This window comes from Glandiceps talaboti, chromosome 12, assembly GCF_964340395.1.
Source record: "Glandiceps talaboti chromosome 12, keGlaTala1.1, whole genome shotgun sequence".
Lineage (NCBI taxonomy): Eukaryota > Metazoa > Hemichordata > Enteropneusta > Spengelidae > Glandiceps > Glandiceps talaboti.
This window is the reverse complement of record NC_135560.1, coordinates 22,901,542-22,920,495: the sequence shown is the minus strand read 5'-3', so window position 1 is coordinate 22,920,495 and position 18,954 is coordinate 22,901,542. Positions and strand designations below refer to the sequence as shown.

Sequence of the window (18,954 nt, the reverse complement as noted above, 5' to 3'; positions counted from 1 at the left end):
ATGACATGACATGACCTTATATCGATAATTAAGTCTTCCCTCAAAGACACAAACCGCCAAAATTAAAGACACGAGACTATTCAGTACACTTGATTGTTAATCTGAATGACTTGCCCCGCTAATAAAACGGGCTTCTATGTTTTTTTTCTCCGCCTGCTCTTGAGCTTTTTTCCCATCCAGCAACCATGGTAACGTCCAGAGCTATTGAAAAAAATACTTGGATAGTCGAAAAAAACCCAAAATAACATAAATGCAAGAACTGGGTTGTTGAATAACTGAGCCTTTAACTGTTGATGTTGATATATTCTCCTTTTTTCGACCCCTGTGCACATGGATGTGAAGGTCATGGCATATATATAAAGACGCTCTTACTTCAGTATTTCAGTTTTTGATAGCTATCAGCCCATGATTCAAAGCCGCGGCCCCAGACATAGATCTGTATGCCAAAATGATTACATGTATATCCAGATATGTTAGCGTCAAAGGTCTGACGACTTCACTATCTTGATAAAACGCAGAGTACATGGGGCATATGCCAACACAAGAATCTGACACCCATACATAGTCAATCGATATGATGGGTAAAAAAACATGCAAATGTTTATCAGAGAGAGAGAGAGAGAGAGAGAGAGAGAGAGAGAGAGAGAGAGAGAGAGAGAGAGAGAGAGAGAGAGAGAGAGAGAGAGAGAGAGAGAGAGAGAGAGAGAGAGAGAGAGAGAGAGAGAGAGAGAGAGAGAGAGAGAGAGAGAGAGAGAGAGAGAGAGATGCGATGATGGAACCGTAATAATTTGAATCATGTTCTGTGTCTAGAGGACCTATAGAGGGCGTGTGCTCATGGATCACCTGGAGTAAAATTGCCCAAAGTCTCTGCTGATGTGCTTTCCATACATAGTACCGATCCTTGTTTCCATCAATGAAAACGAATGTTGCATTATTGAAATGAAACCGGCTTTAATTATTTAACTTTTTAACTATTATGTAAATAGAACGAACTACTTTAATAGGTATGAACTCACAATCTTATGAATTCTGAATCATAATTATTCAGTATAATTATTGAGTACACAAATGTAAAGAAGTCCGTTCTTTCATAAGTTTATTTTAATTTCAAACACAAATAATACAATATATGAGCAACTGGGAGTTCAAAAACAAAGAGAAAATGTTTGACAATAACATTTAATAATAGTCCAGACAACATAACAATGTAAAATTCGAACTACGTGTAAGTGTTGAATCTATGGAGAACTATACAATCTCACATATAATCGGATGGAATGCTACAAAAGATATACGCTGACGGATATGATCTAGAAATACAAGAAATTTACGATTTTGCTGAGCTATGCATCTCATTCTTACACCACGATATTCCCCTATGTAATTCGAAAAAAAAATCTGTGACCAAAAATGATTCGGCCAATCTCAGTGCTGGCATTTTTGATCATCTATTACGTCATAGGGAATACATGTATACGTGATCTATTACGTCATAGGGAATACATGTATACGTGATCTATTACGTCATAGGAATACATGTACACGTGATCTGTTATGTCACAGGGAATACATGAAATCTTACAATTAAAAAGGCAACTCTACATTTGCAAAATGAAATGTGTCAAGATGACAAGTCTATAATGCTAGTGAGAACTTGAAGGTAAATATAAATATTCTCATTTTGATTGTTACGTACAGTAGTCTACTGAATTGGCCAGTCAAATCGTCTACTACTCAAACAGAACTCGTGTATGTTCGTACCATGTCGGGTATGTTCGTATTATGTTGATGGTGCTCGATCGCGATTGGAAATCTCATTGTCTAGATTTTTGGAATAGGCATTTACGAGGTATAATACAATAAAATGGGAAACTGACAGTTTTAAGGTCAACAGTGATGAATAAAAAGTCGTATAAAAGTTGTGAATTCTAAAGTTAATGTGTTGTTACGGTATTTACGGTGGTGTATCGAATCTAAACATCAATTGTCCTATTCATATTAAACATCTCAGATGTTTTGTTATCAAGGGAATGAATCTGAATCACGAATCATTAACACACCTAACTACCTGCGAGTAATTAACACATATAGAAGAAGGTACACTTGAATTTTCTAACGTGAATATAGCAGATATTGCTGTCACCATAAGTTATTAAGTTGTCGGCCCTTATAGACAAATAACAACATCATGAAATGAGAGAGCCAAACTATTGCTATTGTGTATATAAATATATTTATTAGCACTTAGCTAGCAATTATTTCTATTTTGATAATGTTGTACTGAAGTATAGGATACCACATGTATTATGTCTGACTCGATGCTGGAGCTTCAAATCCTATATCGGAAACTGCACTCAGACACAACTTGGCGACATAGCTCCTGTCAAAGGAATTGTAACTGTTAATATAGAAGCTGACTTTTTCATTTTCAAATGTACTTGATAAAAGTAGTCTGAAAAAACCAGACTTCGTTTATACTTGTATATATCAAATTTCAAACAAAATAAGCTTTGTTATTTCACATTTACTAATCTTCAAGTTCTTTCGGATCATAGACTGAAAGATACAATCGTTGGTGGTGCCCTTCTTGTCTCTTCGTTTCCCCAAACAAACGGCTGTATCTTCAGTGGATGTTCCAGGAGTGGGTGAGTAGCAGATCGCCCTGCCACCAGTTTAAGTATATAGATGAGTTACTAGTAAATATCTAAGTCAATCGATACTCTCTGACTTTAGTTCCTTTTCTTCATTTTCAAGTTCTTCCTCTTTGGACCCATCAAGTTGGTCGTCGTCGGTTGCCGGGCCCTCGTTTTCAGAAATCATAATTTCTTCAATAACAAATTTTAGGTCCTCGTTGATTGGCGGGTCATCAAAGGTCAAGGGTGGATTGATTTCATCGATACCTTTATCCAGGATGTCACTGGAATCCCCACTGCCGTCCAACAAATCAGAAAGTTTTTCATCGTCAACATCCTCGGGTTCAGAAACTATTTCTTCACCTAAAACGAACCCCAGGATTTCATTCGGATCACGGTAGCCAACTTCAGGCGCGTGTCGAATGTTATTACCGCCTTTGAAAACTGCACCCTGCAGTTCCAACACATCTCGTCGGAGACCGGCCATAATAAGGAGCACAAAATCTAAATTTCCAGGATATCCCTACAAAAAAGTAACCTCGTTTTAAAAATATGCCTTTGCACAGTATTATATGAAAAGAGATGTTGATAATCCCACCCGTAAGAAGTAACCTAAAAAAATCAATTGTTCAATATGATGGATCAATCAATCAATCAATCAATCAATCAATCAATCAATCAATCAATCAATCAATCAATCAATCAATCAATCAATCAATCAATCAATCAATCAATCAATCAATCAATCAATCAATCAATCAATCAATCAATCATTCAATCAATCAATCAATCAATCAATCAATCAATCAATCAATCAATCAATCAATCAATCAATCAATCAATCAATCAATCAATCAATCAATATACCAACCAACCAACCAACCAACCAACCAGGCAACCAACCAACCAACCAATCAATCAATCAATCAATCAATCAATCAATCAATCAATCAATCAATCAATCAATCAATCAATCAATCAATCTTTATTTTACGCAGTTGTACATAAATATGGCAGTTTGGGGTCACACAGGTCACCATGGAAATAGAGTACTGATCACAAATTACGAATAATCCTCCGCCCCCTCCCGTTCCAATAGTCTTCTTGGAATCATAAGCTGTTCTTTGAAATCTTCAAATCGTTATTCTAACTACATGTGTTCTTCTGCTATAGTTACAGACATCCACGTAGAGATGTGTGTGCAGAGTTCATGAATTTGTTATGCTAGTCATTTGTCAATTGTATATTTGACTGACATACTGTAACAATTGCTAAATGCATGAATAATGAATACTCGAAGAAAACTTACCTTCTCGCCTCTTGGCCCTGTTTCACCCTTATCACCCTAGTTGAAGTAAATAAGGTATAACAAGAAAAAAAATAGCAGCGTGAATATAAACAGATATCATATGTACTTCATATGCCATTGTTTATAATTAACAGTGGTGATGTTAAAATGTAATCACAAGGATTGGGCAGAAAAATCACAATGTGTGCATACATACATGCATACATACATACATACATACATACATACATACATACATACATACATACATACATACATACATGCATGCGCGCGCGCACGCACGCACACACACACACACATATACATACATACATACATACATACATACATACATACATACATACATACATACATACATACATACATACATACATACATACATACATACATACATACATACATACATACATACGATGGCAGAAGAGATGAAGTTGAAACTTATGTACATACCTTCATGCCAGGAGTTCCTCGTGCCCCAGGTTTCCCCTGTACATTATAAGAAAAGAAAATATATGCAATTAAGTATGGATGGTATCAAGCAAAATAGTGTTACAAACTTCCTAAGGTACCATATATTTGGACCGGTCTAAGCAATATTGATCTATTCGTATGAGTTGGTCGATATGTACAAAGAGGTCAATATTCATAGTTCAAATAGTCGACAGTGTTCCTACCAATAGCTTAGATTTTAATCGTCTGTAAACATCCTTTCAAATAAATTGTAGCTCTCTACTGGATATGTCTATTCTGAGATGAATGTACATATGTACAGGTACAAGTGTATGGACTTATAATCAGAGTAAGTTATGAACGTGTGACGTCATCAATGTAAAATCATTATATTTTGTGCAACTAGCTTAGATTTCCGTTATAGTTTGTAATGAAGTTAAACAATAGTCTTACAAGCGGTCCCCTTCGTCCACGTTTTCCAAATCTCGCATTCGCTGTTCTTGTTCCTGTAATTGCGGCTTCTTCACATTCACAGGCTGAACCTGGCTCCCCCTTTGGTCCAGTGGGACCTTCAGCACCCATTGGTCCTGTCAGACCTGGTAAACCTGGCAATCCTCGCGCTCCTGGTATTCCTGTTTTTCCCTGTGGTCCACGGGGTCCACGTGGGCTGACGAGACCTGTGGCTTCTTGTTCCTTCGGAATCGATAATATCAGAGGTTGGAAGAGTTCCATCTGTTGGTAAAAATCGGAAATCTTTGATTGTTTAGACAAAGACTTTCCTTGGCCCCTTCGTCCTTTCACCATATTTACGGTGTACTGCTGGTCATTTCTGCTATTATAAATATTTTATTTTACTTTAAGTATAATTGCAAACGAACCAAAGTATATGCTATGATCACATTTTCAACGGAAAGAACGTAATGAATATTAAGTATCCCTTTAAGACACATGTTTTTCACATATGTGGACTTTCAGATCTGGTAGATAGAAAAAAGTACCTTTCCCACTAACTCTGAGACGTAAATCTTCAAGTCATGGACATCTTCACAACTAGGAGTACACCCAAGTCGATGTTCAAGGGTAGCACTGGAGTCCACTGATTTTATTGCCGCACTTTCATCTAGAAAATCATAAATAACATTGAAATCACATTCATTGGAATCAATAGTAAAGCAAATAAGTGTGTTTGTGTGAAGGAGGGAGGGGAGGGGGTATGTGTGGGGGCATTATGAATTTGAATTAATCTAAAATTGAATGTACGGGCCATGGACACGACTAGTTCTGCTGAACTATTTTCATGGTCCCCATTAGATAACACATGTATATTTCCATTTGTCCAATTTTTTTGAAAGTGTAATGTATTATTTATTTATTTATTTCTTGTTTTGTTTTTGTTATCTGATGAAATAAATTTCAATTCAATTCAATTCAATTGTCGTGAACTACATTGTCATAAACTACATTCTCTTTTACGGCACCGTTCAAGGAATTTTCAGTGCTTGAGGAGAAAATAAACTCTGGCTTGTGAGAATTGTATGGAGTGTATAAAGTGTATATGTGCAGGTATGGAGTGTATAAAAGTGTATATGTGCAGGTATGGAGTGTATAAAAATGTATATGTGAAAGTGTGTAGGTATGTTGATGTGGTATGGAGTGTACTAAAAAAGTGTGTATGTGCAGGTGTGTAGGTATGTTGATGTGGTATGGAGTGTATAAAGTGTATATGTGCAGGTGTGTAGGTATGTTGATGTGGTATGGAGTGTATACAGTGTATGTGTGAAGGTGTGTAGGTATGTTGATGTGGTATGGCGTGTATAAAGTGTATATGTGAAGGTGTGTAGCTAGGTATGTTGATGTGGTATGGAGTGTATACGGTGTATGTGTGAAGGTGTGTAGGTATGTTGATGTGGTATGGAGTGTATAGAGTGTATATGTGAAAGTGTTTAGGTGTGTTGATGTGGTATGGAGTGTATAAAGTGCATATGTGAGGGTGTTTAGGTGTGTTGATGTGGTATGGAGTATATAAAGTGTATATGTGAGGGTATGGAGTGTATACAGTGTATGTGTGAAGGTATGTTGATGTGTTTAAATTTGTAGATGAGTATGCTAAGTTACACACACACACGCGCACACGCAATTCGCAAGCAAGCAAGCAAGCGCGCACGCACACGCACACACACAGACACACACACACAGACACACACAGACACACACACAGACACACACACACACACACACACACACATACACACATATATATATATATATATATATATATATATATATATATATATATATATAATTGAAGTTTGGACGGTCTCAATAAAAGAGTATCATCATGTCAGTAAATGGGAGAGAACAACAGTAAAATGCCAAGGAAATCTTGGGTGTGAAAAGCTCAGTACAAAAGAAAGGCATGAAAAGAAGTAGAAAAGTGAAAAGGGAAATTAACAGTTAGGATGCTAGACAGTTAAAGGTGTTTCACTATTCAGTCCTTCAGGGATCAAAGTTCGCATTCTTTTGATCCAAAATGTCTCCCTGGTATCTAAGTTCAGATAGTCTCCATTGTACATTCTTTCTATGACAATAACAACCAGGTCATTCGCTGTTGAAATGTGATGCTACAAGTGGACTGGTAGCACATTCCTTCCATTTAATAAAATGTCCTGCTATAAGCTGTTTAACAACGTTTTTAAAATTACCCATGATGTCTTGCATGTGAAACCACCTTTGTATTTAAGCATGTACTATACATTATGTTTTTCTAACTTTCACAGACATAAACAAACTGATGTATGCATCGCCTGGATATACATTTGAGACTGCCACTACATTTATTTTTGTATCAATGTACATGTCAGTTTGATAGACTGTGTGGGGAGATTTTATGGCACCTTCAAAGCCATTTCTAATTGTCCACCACTGATAAAACGACTTATAATCAACAGCATTTCTAGCCAACTGTTGCAAGATTCAGTTCACGTGTCCACCTCAATATTACCAAATATGATCTCTCTGCTCACATAATATTATTGGATTAGACTTTCATTTTGTTATCAAATGTCAATACCCCTTTTCATGTTTACATTGTATTACTTGAGTATCACTGGTGGACTGCACTGAAGGACTGCATGTATGTATGTATGTATGTATGTATGTATGTATGTATGTATGTATGTATGTACGTATGTATGTATGTATGTATGTATGTATGTATGTATGTATGTATGTATGTATGTATTGTTTTGATAAAGAGGTATTAAGTGATGCATTAAAGAAGAACGTGCTTCCAAATGGACAAATTCCATATTATCTGCCGTCCGTAGTATAGTTACGCTCAATGAGCATGCCAAGGTGACCACTCCTTTCTGAAATAAATACGTTCGATGAATCGCCTTCTCAATCAGATGTGTGTGTTTGTGTGTTTGTGTGTGTGTGTGTGTGTGTGTGTGTGTGTGTGTGTATGTGTATGTGTGTGTGTTTGTTTGTTTGTGTGTATACCGAGCTATGTTATAGTATGGCAAAGTTACAGTATAAAGACCTCCATAGGGATGACTGGATCTCAAACCACTTATTTAAAGTATAGACATTCTTTCTAAAGATTGACAGTAATGCACACATTGTGATCAAGACATAACATTACCAAACATAATAAATCTGATATCATATAACATAACATACTATTTAAGTACATATACACGTCACGGCATGATGGTATAACATAGCATAGCATTATACAATGTAACCGTATGAAAGTATTCATTAAAGTTGGAAATGCTGACCTATCGAACAAGTCTTCATATCTTCATTCAGAAGATATCCTTGTGGACAAGTACAGTGGTAGCTACCCTGTGTATTATTACAATGGTGGCTGCATCCGCCGTTCTTGAATGTGCATTCATTCAAATCTGAAAGAAAACGCAGACCAATTATTGCAACAATCGATACAATTTTGGAGAAATTCATATCAGTTTCTATCGTCACGCCAAGGGATGAAATTTTGACGGCATGGCGTAAGATTTTAGCATTACATTTGGTTAGTATAAGATCTGGGCTGTCACAAACTGATGTTGGGCCTCTGGATTCTCTAATGAAAACTAACAGGAGGTAGTTTCCATGGTAACTGTGACATTATTTTTAATAATACGCAACATATGATTGTTAAATCACACGTACTCGGCTTGCTACCTGAAATTTTTTTTCAACTTGTGATGTGTAAAAAAATTCAATTTTCAGAGCATTGATATTTCAAAGGAATGGTATGTTTTAGAAAAATCGCGAAGTCGTATTTGTGATGAGACACTGTTTTTTTCATTACTCTTTCTCCACACGGGGTTTAACTGATTGTAACCTAGCAATGTTTTACTGAGTAGAGGAATGTATCGATGTACTACATACACCGATTTACTGGTGACCGTAGTCAGGTAAAATGACAGTCTTACATCTCAGCTATGCTAATGACATTTTCCTTGGCTACAAACCAACAACTGAATTCCATTCGGAATAGCTGCCAGAGGCAAAACTGTCATTCTCTATATAGGACTTTATGTTGGTTTTGCGGTCACGTTGATACTATGCAATGGCTATAATAGTGGGGTATTCGTGGTATGTGTGCCAATGGGTTGTAAACGGACGGCTTCTGTTGGATAAATCTAGTGAAAATCGCCATTAATAAATTATTTAGGTATTTCGGTTGGATAATTTATGAGAATCCTTCTGTCTCATGATACGTCTAGAGATCGTGTAGAGATACGAGTCAAAAACACAAAGTATAGTTTTTATTAATATAAATAATATCGTAGACCGTAGACGGGTAGAGTAGCAAACGCGAGTAAAACAAGTCTATCTGAAAGACATACATGTCAGCTACATACGCACGTTGTACTTTTTATGCCACGTCGGAGTCAAAAAGTAGTCTCGGAGATTATCAGACGTAAACTGAATGCCTTCCGTTAGGGCAAAAAGCATTCCTTTCGACTGTATGTATAATCAGAATTCGAAATTCTGAGATGCAATACACAGCACGTCCCTCAATTGGTAAATTTCATTAATTATGCAAATAACTAATTAAAATGAAAAACTACATCAACCACTTATAGCGTACACAATGTACTCTGTTATCACCAATGAATGTGCCAATTATACGAAATTTGCTTTCTAAAGATTTGCCTAATTATCGAAAATCTTATTAATCATACAAATGGATAATTAGACTTAAAACATTATATCAACAAGGTTTACACGACTTATCCAAATTATATGAAATTCGAATACTGCATTCAAAAGATATTGCGAAGATCGTTAATTGTGCCAATAGTAAACTGTGGGATACATCATGATGTTCAACTCTATCAGACTTCTAAAACACGACTGTGAGTGCTGGGTGATAGAGTACGTGGTACAAATGTCGTATCTTACAGACTAGGCAAATGGCTAATTAACCTTAAGAACTATATCAACCTGTATATGGCACATTTTATCATGAATGAATGTACCGATATTGCAATTACCGCGGAAATCGTGCAAATGGTTAAATAACTTAAAAACTATATTAACGATCTTTATACGATACATGCATTTTGGTATCATAAATATATGAAGTATATCATAATATTTGAAATTTGAAATCTGTGTTCAAGGATATGTTCACAGACAAACAGACGGACGGACGGACAGACAGACAGACAGACATACAGACAGACAGACAGACAGACAGACAGACATTGTTGGTGTTGTACAATAGCTTACCAACGCAATATGGTGGCGTTTGGTTCCGAAACCTTTGTCTATCAAATATATTACCGGGAAAACAAGTACACAAAACTCGGCCAAAATTATTGGTACACTGTTGCTCACATGGTGAATCCTCACAGGCATCAATCTCTGAAATATTGAAATACATTGGAGTGCTAAATTATAGTATTTTTTAGAAATGTGACAAATAAATTGATGATGATGATGATGATGATGATGATGATGATGATGATGATGATGATGATGATGATGATGATGATGATGATGAGGAGGAGGAGGAGGAGGAGGAGGAGTATGACGACGACGACAACGACGACGACGGTGATGGTGGTGGTGGTGGTGGTGGTGGTGGTGGTGGTGGTTGAAGTGACAACATTCAAACTGTTACATTTCGATAAGCAAAAGGAAACTGTGAACTACATAATTATCCCGCTGGGCCACAGGAATAAACGATTTAACAGATACACATGTTCTACCAATTTACTTATAATTGTTGTCGTCCCTGGTACGAATGTAGTTTATTAACTACCTTTGAAACAAATCAAAAGCAATGATTTTCCAACTGTTCCACTAAATCGCCCATATAACACGTTTTCTCGACATGTTTCACCGCACATAAAACATACGAAATATAGCACATAAATTCTGAAAACGGCTTACCATCTGAAATACATCTACCAGCAACATGGTGGTAACCTGGGCAACAACTCTTCCTGTAATAGACACATCATGGTGTTTTATTACAATGTATTATATCACCAGAACTTTTAAACATGTTTTTCCAAAGTTTACAGTCAGTCACTGTTTTAACCAGCAGCGTCATGTTTACAGACATAAATGATACAAGATCTAGTACACGTAGTTGCATCTCGGTCGTCTACTTTATTAAGAGTAGCACAAGCTGAGTTTTTATCAGCTTTTTGTTGATAAGTGAAAATACTTGTACGAAACTTGGATTTAACTATTCTAATATGCACGACTTCTATTACATTACAATAGTTTCCTGGCATTGTTAGAACTGTTGATTGCATAGTAAGGATTTCCCTTACATTTGTACACGTCATCGGATATTTCATAACTTATACTTTGATACCACGTTCGAGTTCAATCAATTACAAGTGATGTTTAAGTATATTATTGTGAATAGAATACCACGAGTGCCTTTTGAATATTCCACAGCAAAAATTACATCCAAAAATATATATAGACTCAGCGCCAAAAATATGTATAAACTCGGCGTGTGTCTCTTTAAGTTTATAATTGGAACACACGTCCATGCCAAAGAGTTGACGTGGTAGCTTAGCGTAGAACCTGAAGAATGCTGAAAAGGAAGACAATAACAGGAAATGGTTTGACTTTAATTTGTCATTATTAAAAGAGACCTACTTGATACAGTTTCCAGTACTTCCATCCTTTTGCTGGCAGCTGTATATCTCAGTCACAACTTTATTTGGCGGACAAAAACCGTCGTCATCTTCACTGAAACCAAAACCAAAATGGGAAAGCTGTCACGAAGACTGTAATTATCTTTGTCCCTCGTGACCTGAACGTCTGTTATCACTTTACATGTCTTTGAATGTAGGTCAGTGTCAAATTCTATGCAAATTATTGGAATTCAGTGATACTCCACCATCTGTTTATTTGCACTTTTGCAGACATGATTTTTTTAAAGTGAGGCACTGTCCTTGGTATTTTCATGCAGAGATAGTCATTTGGCGTATCAATAGTCTGGGTTGGTTTATTGAACAGACAGGTTATATATGGACGATATTGTGAACGAGATAAGCAAACAAATATCACTTGGTCTATGTGGTAAGCATGTTGCCGTACGTTTAACCTCTCCTGACCCCTATGGGCTATAATCATACTGCAAGTTGTCTCAGATTTTACCAAACCAATCTTAAAGGAAAGAAAATCAAAACTGGAAAACTACAGGTATCGTACTTGTCGGAACAAAATTTAAGGACCTTCTCACAAAAACTATACTCGCACAACATATCAAATAAAGCTGCAGTCGAAGTGAATTTTTTTACCAAAACCGTCAGTACTATCATACCATAAAACAAATACCACAAATCTTCATCGAAAACATATGTCATTTTGAGCAAAACACCCATTATTACCAACTAAATAGAACATAATGGTAAGGTTCTTGTCCTTGAATGAACTTCTCAAAAACACAGACAAATAAGAGTTATAAGACGGACAGTTTCAGAGAAGAACCCTAACGCACTGAAATTTGAATTTGATTGACAGGCGACTTGGAATTTGAATGATAGACACGAATGTAAACCATAGGTTCGCGTCATTCGGAATAGCTAAAAAGTTTAGTGTCGACTCAGTGACCACTTTGGTTATTTCACTGAGGTCAACTCGACAAGTTGTTTGGAGACATTCTTTGCTTCTAACCTTTGACCTAGACTTGTTAGTATATCCGTCTCCCTACCGGGTTTTTTTCTTTTCAAGGAGGTATACATCGGCTACATTTAAACGAATTGGAACCTATTTGTTCCATAGCTCGCCCGTTTAATCTTTACAGTATGAAGTTATGTGCTGTACTGTTATCGTTAATCTACTGTAAGCTAAGGCATATTTACAAAAGCAAACTCCCCTAACCATCAAACTTTGCCGATATTGCACGTGTAACAAATGAAGTAACAAGATTTTAACAATTTGTACCCTGTATAGAATTACGTAGTGGCAGCATAAAGAAATATGACATGGCTAACTTGTAAATTCAGTAGTTTCTGTTGCGTTGTGTGAAGGAATTAATGTTTATAACATTTATGTGTGTTAGAAAAGTACGTGATAGAACATTGAACTGTGTATTACAGAAAGAAAGTCTTGACCATGTGTGTATTAATTTACTCAAATTGTAAACTTAAAGGGCTATGTTTCAATCCAAGGATTGTCACATAGTGTTATCAGTGGAACCAAAAGAATGACATGAGCTCATTCGTTTATTTTGGACTATATTTTTTCTATACTTGTATGCCAAACAATCACACCTAAATTTTAATCCTCATTGTAATGGAATCCGCTTTGAAAGCTTAATGCGTACAAGATGTTTTTAATTTCAAACGTTTTCGGAGGATGAGACTCTACCGTAAGTCAGTCGTAAGTACATTGTCAAGTAAACAGTTGAAATTGTTCGGACTCTGCGGTGTCCTTATCTTTGGGTGTAATATCAACATTCCAATTCATTGATTAACACTTACAAATACCTATGTTATGACTTGGACATGTTATCTCCATGTCAGTTTGTGTTTATGTCGGGTATATCATGAAGTCGAGTAAAACCTTGATATAGCAGGATCTAGTTCATAATCGTTCGGTGTACTGTTAAATCGAGAGCCCTTTAATCTTAATTGGTTCTTACTTGTATCTAGTTTTGGCTTGTTTTTTCCATATCGGATCCAAAAGTGGATATCTCTATGTGTATTAAGTATCATTCGCTCCTTGAAACGAAATCTGTGAGAGTCGATCATTGTATATCTTGAAATAGCGAGTACTTAAAATACCAAAGGTTATCTACAAGCTACTTCAACTAGAAATTGAAACAGTTTTGTGGGGCTTTTTTATTTTTTGAATCATGCTCGATTGTTGTGGTATTTTTTCAAGGGAGAACTCTCACCCTTTCCAAGTTGCATGTGTTATTATATCGAGTGTTGTTGTTTTAATATTCTTTTCAACTGAACTTACGGAATATTTCTAAAGCTATTCAACGCCCGTTGGGAAAAATACCACGACATGGCTCCCATGAAGCAATTGTGTCAACACAGCCGCCGTTGTGAATGGTAAGGAAGCAATCAGTATTTACAAACCAAGGGGATCATTGGAGACGGTTGTTAATATGAGGACATTTTGAGTAGGTGTTTGCGCACAGGATTTGCTCTCGTTCGCTCAATTTTTCATGACATACAAATGTTAGACATTTAGTACATCTTTGTCTAATACTCAGTGCCCATTACTATTTATTGACTCTTTAAAGACCTTTATATATATATATATAGAGAGAGAGAGGTAGATATAGATAGAGTTAGAGCGAGAGAGAGAGAGAGAGAGAGAGCGAGAGAGGAACAAATGATATATAAGACTCGTCTTTCTTATATCTAATATATATATATATATATATATATATATATATATATATATATATATATATATATATATATATATATATATATATATATATATATATATATGCATTTCAGTAGCTCAGGAAACATGAATATTTATTAGATGAACAATACATACTCATGATTTTATCTGAAGGACATAAGCACGTAGGGTTCATGAATATTCAATGTTCATCTAATTCATATGCATGCCTACTAAGACCCATCGGAGCAACATGAATATTTAATGTTCATCTAATTCATATGCATGCCCACTAAGACCCATCGGAGCAACATGAATATTCAATGTTCATCTAATTCATATGCATGCCTACTAAGACCCATCGGAGCAACATGAATATTCAATGTTCATCTAATTCATATGCATGCCTGCTAAGACCCTTCGGAGCAACATGAATATTCAATGTTCATCTAATTCATATGCATGCCTGCTAAGACCCTTCGGAGCAACATGAATATTCAATGTTCATCTAATTCATATGCATGCCTACTAAGACCCATCGGAGCAACAGAGGACCACTGAAAGAACAATAGAGGTGAAAAAAGTTTCGATTTGGTGTTTCTCGGCAATCGAGTGAAATTCATATAATGTGAAGGCTCTCCAGAACCCATAATTTATGAAAATATCTTTATTCCACTTTGAGTAGATTTGTTTTTTCGCTATTCTCATGCCATTCCTCATTTTCCCAGAGACCCTCTTTTGTGATTGATAATCTCAAGTGACCTCCACCCCAATTCTTAGTGCCGCCCCCTAAATGAATTATGACAGCTCCCTTACGGTTTTCAAAAAACATTTGCGTCAGACTTCCAATAGAAACATAACAAGTTTTGAAAAGGTTTCAACTTCTTCTGATTTCCGCAAGTTAGGAATATGATATGTTGGTAGTAGTTATATATGTACACTGTAAAAGTTTATCTCCTCCACGCTTCATGGCTACATATACTATTTTTTCATCTCTGTTCTGTGTAGATACCAGATCTGATGACCCGAGAACACAGACGTGGTATAACTATAAATAATTTTCAACTGTCAACAGTTACACATGGTCTCAACGTGACAACTTCATCAATTACTCAGCGGTCACCAAGTCATGGTCGGACCAGCATGATCGGTGCTGAAACAAAGTTATCTTGATTTCTTGTCACTTTCTATTTAATAAATAAATGAAAAGTATTGAAGGATTATTAGCGGCTCTATATCAGCTAGAATATGAAATTACACAAAACGAAATGTATTCTGACTACTAGTATGTGACAAAATGCACATACCTTCCATCAGTATGAGAGTGGGTAATGATATGTCACAGAAGACGTTGGCCATAAATACATGTCCAACTTTTGATGCCAAGTTTCACTGGTTATGTGTAAAAAATAAAGAGTCTCGGAACTCATGGCCTGGTTTTTTTCCAGGTCGAATCGTCTAGCTTGACCCTGTCAGAATTTTCTCCTTCAGACGATTTTTAAGTAAATTGACGACTTGAGAAGTCAATAGATTGGCGAGAAGTTACTGGCGTCTTGAGAAGTTGTGGTCCTTTTTCTTCTAGGGCGAAGCTTTCAGCTCCTTTGAATTTGTCCCCCATTTCTTAGACTTCAGCAAATTACTTTGGCGACTTTCAAAATGAAAACACTGTACGAAAATGTACGTTGCATTTAACAGGTTATTGACAGATGTCATGCAGAAATTCGCCCAGAGCCCTAAACCACTCAACTCCATAACAAGAAAGCTCGGAGTTTATCTTGCGTGATATAGTGTACGGTTAGTGTTACACAACACGATGTTCCAATTGCTCAGTTCCCGCCTCTTGCAGCGCATTGTCCTTATTTCAACTCTTTATCGACACAGAGGAAACGAATGAGCGATATGCATACACATACCACAGACCCATAGCGTGATTTCCGCTATAGGGACAATTACTAGATAGAGATCGTCAGTCATGTTACCACAGCCTCGTTTTCAATTCAAATATCAATGGGTGCTCGAGACAGCTGCATTATCTATGCATCTGTCCTTGAGATAGGCAATAAGTTGCAACCAATTTCCTCAATGGCACGTTTTTCAAATCTGATATTTCCCTCTCATTATTCCTGGATTGGTCAACATCAATTTGATGTTATTAAACTTACGACATTGTTTTAGATATATACTTCAGCTACTGTGTATACATTTCTACATTGTGTACATTTCATAGACGTTTTGAAAATCAAAGGGGTTTCAAACTTTCAATGTGTTTGGAACCGCAACATTTGAAAGCGTGTACCAAGCCCTTTTCAAAGATAAATTCCAAAGGAAAGAAACTATTCACCATTCCTCTTTCAAAATGAAATAAACATGTTTGCCTTTCTAGACTCAATTGCAAAGCATTGCAGCCATTTACAAATGAGAGAATGTTAAATTTTAGCACGGGGGTTTTCCTCTCTCTTTTAATATGTGTTGTGGACAGTTCGTAAACATCATGATTCTTAATGGATGCAGGTCCGTTCATTACTGTAAAGATGTGTCATCTCTTGCTCGTGTCCTTCATTCTAGAAATTTATTTTTTCATGTTATGTTGTTGTTCTGTTTCTGTTTAGGATGACATTCTAAGTGTTGCGATGCCATGCATGTAGCACCATGTAAAACGGCACTCCACTTTGAATGACAGCACAATCGACTAAAGTAAAGGCTCCTTAAAAATTTAATGACTCCGTTGAAGATGTATCGTTCGTGACATAGCTGTGAAACCTTAAACAAACTACCAGATCCCTTCAGTAATAGAACACTGCCATTAGCTTGTCGGGTTTGCTTCCTTAACATATTTACTGGTTGTGTAATTCTATCTTAAGAATTTTGGCAACGGAAATTCAATATAAAATCACCTGCATTTATATCACCATTCACATTGATTAAATTATTTCAATTTTCGAAACTTTTTCCAGTTTTAAAGTGAGTCAACTGTTATTCATATGATATGTTAGCAGATTCAAACTTAAATAATTAGTGTATACTTCGGATATTCTTTTAGACATGCTTTGGAGAACATCTCGAAGTTAGACATACTTTGGAAAACATCTCGAAGTTAGACATACTTTGGTAAACATCTCGAAGTTCGACATACTTTGGAGAACATCTCGAAGTTAGACATACTTTGGAAAACATCTCGAAGTTAGACATACTTTGAAAAACATCTCGAAGTTAGACATACTTTGGACGAAGTTAGACATATTTTGGAGAACATCTTGAAGTTAGACATACTTTTGACGAAGTTAGACATACTTTGGAGAACATCTCGAAGTTAGACATACTTTGGAAAACATCTCGAAGTTAGACATACTTTGGAAAACATCTCGAAGTTAAGATAATTCACTGAGTGGGTGGTCATTAAACTGTAGACATTGCATCCATTAAGTGAGGGATGACTGGTTATAACCAACGACAAAATTTGGTTTTTGCCATCGTTCTTTGGGGGAATTGAGGGGAGGGAGAGAGATGGCCCCACTGCCCCAACACACCATATTTCACAGTAATGGGATGTAGAAAACAATGAAGTCGCTACTTCTAAACCAAAATCACACTTTAAGAGAGCTCATCACACAAGTGTGACATTTTACAACCAACATAAGTAAGTATCGCCCTACTTCTCAAGGTCGTGGTCTCGGGGGGTAAATTATTGTATGGCTTTTTTGGTTGTTTTCACGTACTGAGAAAAAGACCAAAGACACATTTCTTTCGTTTTTCATCCACTCTGTTCAGACAAAGGGCAAAGTCTGGTGGTAACTGATATGTGAAAAACATGCGGTGGCTACTTCAACACTTCCTCTACCCTCTATACCAATTACTCTACCAAATAGTTTAGCTTGCTGTTGGTCCACGTTTGATTTCGTGCCAATACGACCTCGTGTTTTAATCGATATATCAAACTCATGTCTTCCATTCGTATTCATTGTCAGGTTCCATCACCACTATGACTCATGGAAATTTGTTAAAACAATGGTATAAACAAGTAGTTTACATGACAAACTTCAACAAAGAAGCAAACTGCTAAGATGGAAAACACAGTAAAACTCAATAAAAAAAGACAGACTTACCTCTCCCCTAGTGAGTACCCGTTGTATCCTATGGCAAACTTGAAAATTAGACATCCGAAGAGAGCACACAGATACATATGACAATATGCCATGACAAGTTTATACAGCAAACTTTCTTTCTACATATGTATATTCTGAGGCCAAAAAGAAATAACGTGTTCCTAAAACGACAGACTATTCCTCTGATCTCGGCTACTAGGAGCGTCAATAGCGTACTACTTATAATACGTGATAAAGTGTCGCGTGCGTTGGCGTCGAAAACTAAAACCCCTTTTGAAAATTCTTCTATTTATCGGAGTTGGTCTCCTGGCATGTGAACAACGCGCTGCCTGGGGAGACTACCACGGCTTAGCTGATGTTTTAATTTCTCCCTCGTTAGCTAGACTATGTAACCTGTTACCAATCTGGACTTGCAACGATAAAGCAAATACAGCTTGCCACGGATCTCAGCCGGCCTTAGTCATGACCTTAAGTTGTAGTCATTACAACAACGGCTGACAGACAGAATTCATCTAGCCTTTACAATTAGAGATATATATCCGTTGCCATGAACTTTGACCTGGGCAAGTACTTGTATTGATGCAAGTTGAGCATAGTTAGTCTT

General features: G+C 36.5%; 1 protein-coding gene across 1 annotated transcript; it reads right to left on the bottom strand.

Annotated features, from left to right (window-relative positions):
* Positions 1–1,138: 1,138 nt before the first annotated feature.
* On the bottom strand, positions 1,139–18,648 carry LOC144443513 (uncharacterized). Its single transcript, XM_078133019.1, has 10 exons — positions 18,351–18,648; positions 11,533–11,625; positions 10,807–10,859; positions 10,141–10,275; positions 8,175–8,300; positions 5,391–5,512; positions 4,846–5,124; positions 4,393–4,428; positions 3,943–3,978; positions 1,139–3,156 (listed from the first exon to the last, which is right to left on the bottom strand). Exons 1-10 carry the CDS (start codon positions 18,440–18,442, stop codon positions 2,710–2,712), a joined length of 1,419 nt encoding a protein of 472 aa, XP_077989145.1. The 5' UTR covers positions 18,443–18,648; the 3' UTR covers positions 1,139–2,709.
* Between the last annotated feature and the right edge of the window lie 306 nt (positions 18,649–18,954).

Bases quoted from the DNA above. Each gene is read 5' to 3' on its own strand.
- LOC144443513 (XM_078133019.1), bottom strand. From the start codon at position 18,442: ATGGCATATTGTCATATGTATCTGTGTGCTCTCTTCGGATGTCTAATT. The intron at 5,513-8,174 runs GTCAGCATTTCC...ATGATTTTCTAG, and splicing joins TATGAAGACTTGTTCGATAG to ATGAAAGTGCGGCAATAAAA. The intron at 4,429-4,845 runs GTAAGACTATTG...TATAATGTACAG, and splicing joins GTGGACGAAGGGGACCGCTT to GGGAAACCTGGGGCACGAGG.